Below are 4411 nucleotides of genomic sequence, written 5' to 3'. Positions count from 1 at the left end.
CGAGAAGGTAACGTGGGAGCAGCCAGAAGGGAAAGGCTGCAGGTCTAAGCTGTGGTTTTGGGGACTCATCATCTCTTTTGGGGAGCTGGGAGCATAAGGTTAGGATAGGACTGGGAAAAAAACCTCCTGCCTTTCTCCCAGTGAGGTCTCGGAGTCCAGAAGAGCATTTTGTGCATCGAAGGGACGTTGTAGTCTCATCTGTCACTACTTCTGGGTGGAAGGAATGTGATGGTTTGCTCTCATCCAGGAGCAACGAGTCCCAACCATCTGTACTCCCGGGTAGACAGAACCAGGTTTTTCCTTTTTGGCATTTAAAGGGAATTAACCACAGGAGCAAATCATATTGTGTTTGATGACTGGTAAGATCTTTCTTGCTGGCATCTGCTGACCTTCTGGCTGTCTCTTTTCTTAGTGCGGGTGGTACTGGGGACCGATGAACTGGGAGGACGCAGAGATGAAGCTGAAGGGGAAGCCGGATGGGTCCTTTCTGGTCCGAGACAGCTCTGACCCCCGTTACATCCTGAGCCTCAGCTTTCGGTCGCAGGGCATCACCCACCACACCAGGATGGAGCACTACAGGGGTAAGAGCTGGTTCTGGGGTTGCTCCTGCCTGTGATTGGGGACCTTGAGGTCCCAAACCAGTTCCTTGAGCACAGAGCTGGTGGAAGATGGGGAGCAGCAACGTGTCCTCGCTCTTGTGTTGAGGTTCTACAAGAGGCTTTGGAAGCTGCATTTGACTTCTTGTGCCTCAAGCAGCAACTTCCCTTACAACTCTGAAAAAATGAGGAGTACGAGAGGTGCCAGTGCCTTGCTTTGGAGAACTGGACCCGAGGAAAACGATGGTGGCAAGGTCTTTGGGATCCCACATCACCGATCTACAGCGAGAGCCGTCGTTTGTAGCTCTCTTCCCAAAATGAAGCTTGTTTGCTTGTGAAATGAGAAATGATCTCTTGATGTCGCAGCTCGTCACCTTTCTTTGTTCTCCCCCATCCAAGGGATGCTCGGCAGCTGTCGGTCCCGGGCTGAGGCTTTAGCTCCAGCGTGGTGGGTTTTTATTCTGAGAACTGGCACGCTGCTCCTGCCCTTCCTTCCTTCTGCACTCGCCCTCCTGCCCGTGCTGCTTCTCACCTCGCCCACACGCTTTGTCTGCTCGCCTTCACGTGTGGTTTTGATTTGTTGAACCCTTGGTCGGGCAGCTTGTCCTCATGCTGAGTAAAACACCCGGGAGGCTCAAGGCACGGGGGGAAGCCTCCCTGTAACCAGTGGACAGGCTTTAATAAAACTGCCTGCAAAGCCTTGTCATTAGATGTGCCTGCAAATAATGGGTTTGCAGGTTTCCCAGCCAACCTGCTGCAGAAAATAGGGGTTTGCAACCTTTCAGAGCAAAGCCGATGTTTTTCTCCTTTTTGCCCTTGCCCCAGGGATGCTGCTGTTGTCTCTTCTTCCACCTCTGCTAGCGAAACGTCTCGCTTTGGGCCTTGAGCCCTCTCTGATGGAGAGATGCCCCAGCAGGAAGTCTAGCCCACCTAGAGCCAGTTCCCCTGACCCTGACCGTTGCGTAAGAAGGGAAGATTTTCACCACCCTGTCCTTGTGGAAATTGCAAGAAGCTGGAGATGTGAGGCTGCCTGTACAGGGGATGTATTTTCATAGTTGTGCTTTGGAGGAAACTTCTCTTGCTGCTGGTCTGGTCTCTTATTTTGAGGCCAGAACATGTCTTGGAGCTTCCTTAGCCCACGTGGCCTTCCCTGTCCTCAAGCTGCCCTTCTCGCTGCCTGGATGAAGGTTGGTGCCATCACCTTCCCTGGAGCAGCACTTGCCGCATCAAGGATTTCGTTTTTGGAGGCAGCACTTTGGTTTGCACTGGCACCGCTGTGCCCCTCCCAGGACTGGCTGTCCTGTGCTGCGACAGCCTGGAAAACTGCAGAGCCCAGCACTTTGATAAACCAGTGAACGTGACAAATGGTGAGGCTGGGGAACGGTAGAGAGAGAAATGCTTGACCTTCGGGTTTCAGGTGGATGAGAGGAAGAAACCCCATTGGTTTTGTCTTTTTTTTAGGAGTTTTTGGAGTCTCCTGTGCCTTTCCAGTTCTTGTGCAGCTCAGCGGTCTCCTGGATTTTGCCCCGTGCGGGTGTCAGTGTGGATCTGGACTAACAGCCCTTGTTTTCTCATTTTCCCATTCTCCTCTTGCTCTGTGCTGGCTCTTGCTGGAGCTCTGACAAATCTGCAGATAAAGGGAGGTAGAGGGGGCATGCAGCCAGCCTTTTGGCAAGTAAGGAGGGACAAACATCTGCGTTTTGGTGCAGGGAGGGGGTCTCTGATTGTGGCACAAGAGACTGGTCTGACTTGAGGCTTAAACTTAATCTATTCAGGGATCCACGGAGAGGCTGGAGGGGCTGCTGTGCCCGTCTCCGGTGCCATCATTTGGCCACTCGAGCTGAACGCGCTCCTCGGGTGGCAGCGTGGGGAGGCCGGTGTCCAGGCGCCTTTGCCCTGGTTCTAGCCAGACGGGAATTTGAAATGAGGTGTTGGAAACAGCTGGCAGGAGTGGGAACCTGCTCCCATGCCCGCTTTGAACTAAGTGCTCAAAGCTCCAGGCCTGGCAGAAGAGGACTTCAGCCACCAGATCGCTGCTCTTCCCTACCTCTGTGTCGAGGTTTAACTGCTCGAATGCGCGAGCTTTTGTTGGGAGTGCTGGTGATGGGATGCTGCGGAGGCACAGGAGCATCTGTTAAAGTATGTTTTGATAGTTTAAGCTTTAGACCCAGCAGGCTGTTTACAAGCTCAAGCAAGCGTGACTTGTGGCCGTGTTGGGGTTATGTCGTCACGTCCTTCTGTGTATCCTCAGCTCTTGGAGAGCACCGGTTCCACTGGAGCAGCATCCTTGCGAGCTGGTGCCACTGGTGTTGCCTCTTAGTGCCCTGCCTTGCCAGAGCTCTACAAGGAGTCCGTCTGGAGCGTTCTCCTGGTCTTTGAGAACATCAAACGCGTGGCCGAATGTCTCCTCTTGCCACCAGCGCTTGTAACGCAAGACCTTTTCTGTTTTGTTGGAAGGGACCTTCAGCCTGTGGTGTCACCCCAAGTTTGAAGACCGCTGCCAGTCTGTGGTGGAGTTCATAAAGAGAGCAATCATGCACTCCAAAAACGGGAAGTTTCTCTACTTCCTCCGATCCAGGGTTCCAGGTGAGTCTCCTGCGCAGAGTTCGGGGGATATTTTGTTCTGTGAGTAGCTGCTGCTCCCTCCTGGAGAGCGCACTTAAGGTGTGTCCACGTCCTTGCCCACCAACTCCTCGGAAGGATCCCGAGGAGCGGATCTCTCAGTCGGCAGCTTTTCTCCGCTTACTCGTGGTGATAAGGAGAATTCCCAAACCTTTCTTTCCGGTACGGAAATGTGACACCATCTCATGCTGTGACAAATGGAACTGGAGACTGGAAAGCTACCCCCTCCACAAGCAATTATTTGGCTACTAAAACTCCACTTTCTTCCCTCCCCTGGTCTCGGTACTGCTTGTGAACAACTCCATGCTTTGTAGTTTCCCGGTTCTCCCTTAGCTGAGACCCACCTGGGACCGTCGAGGGGAGAGACGTGAAGCTGGAGTGTGTGGGAACGTTTCCAAGAGTGAGCTCAAAGTGAGCCTCAAGCCATAGATACTGTAGATTCAGAGTCCCTGGGGGGGCCTGTGCTGCCAGAGCCTGTCAACAGGCAGGTGCTTGCAAGCAAGGAGGGAGTGTTAGCGCAGCTTTGTTGAAGCATGTTTGATTGCAGAGGGCTCATTTCCCCATCCATCATCTCACATCTCCCTGCTGCTAAATCCAGGCAGGCAACTAGACCAATTTCTTCTGTATCTGTGGGGTTTTTTCTCTTCTGTCCTGGCATAGTGGCAGGCTAGCCGAAAAATCCAATGTGAAAGGAAGGGAAGAGGCTGCCAAATAGGCAAATACGCCCCTCACTTGTGAGAGAGCAGCGGTGGGGACAGAATTTGGATGGCAGGTGAGCTTTCAACAAAGCAGAGCAGGAGCGGCGGAGAGGGTTTTTTTTTAGCGTGAGGATTGCTGTGGTAAATCTGCAAGTGAAATTATAGCAAATTTGCTCCCTGTCCGTGTTGCCGTCGTGCCTGCAGGCTCTGATGGTGACAGCGGCCTCGCTGTGGCTCTGCGGCGTGGGGAGGATTTGGCCCAAAGGGTTTCTGGTCTGGAGGAGGGATGGGATGGTTCCTCCTCAGGGTCCCTGGAGTCCAGCCCGAAGCTGTGCAGTGTTGCCCTCTGCTGCAGGCACCGCCAGCAACTGGAAAGCTGATTTGTAATGTGGCCAAGCTTTGGGGAGGAGAGGGGATGTAAAGCTGGTTTTCAATGAACCCTACCTTCAAAAAAAAATGCTTTCAACTTAAAGATGGTTTACCTTTCCTGATCCT

At 53.0% G+C, this 4411-nt stretch overlaps 1 protein-coding gene across 1 annotated transcript in view; it reads left to right on the top strand.

Annotated features, from left to right (window-relative positions):
* The window catches only part of SOCS7 (suppressor of cytokine signaling 7), a gene marked incomplete at its 5' end in the record, with an annotated part of 10376 nt that overhangs the window by 4079 nt on the left and 1886 nt on the right, over positions 1–4411 (top strand). The window contains 2 exons of the mRNA XM_009874337.1: positions 413–581; positions 3054–3182. Coding sequence (XP_009872639.1) covers positions 413–581; positions 3054–3182 — 298 coding nt within the window. The remainder of the gene's footprint in view (positions 1–412; positions 582–3053; positions 3183–4411) is intronic.

The sequence above is a fragment of the Apaloderma vittatum genome, unplaced genomic scaffold, assembly GCF_000703405.1.
Source record: "Apaloderma vittatum isolate BGI_N311 unplaced genomic scaffold, ASM70340v1 scaffold12668, whole genome shotgun sequence".
NCBI classification, from domain to species: domain Eukaryota; kingdom Metazoa; phylum Chordata; class Aves; order Trogoniformes; family Trogonidae; genus Apaloderma; species Apaloderma vittatum.
The sequence above is the reverse complement of the archived record's forward strand: the minus strand, read 5'-3'. Positions and strand labels throughout refer to the sequence as shown.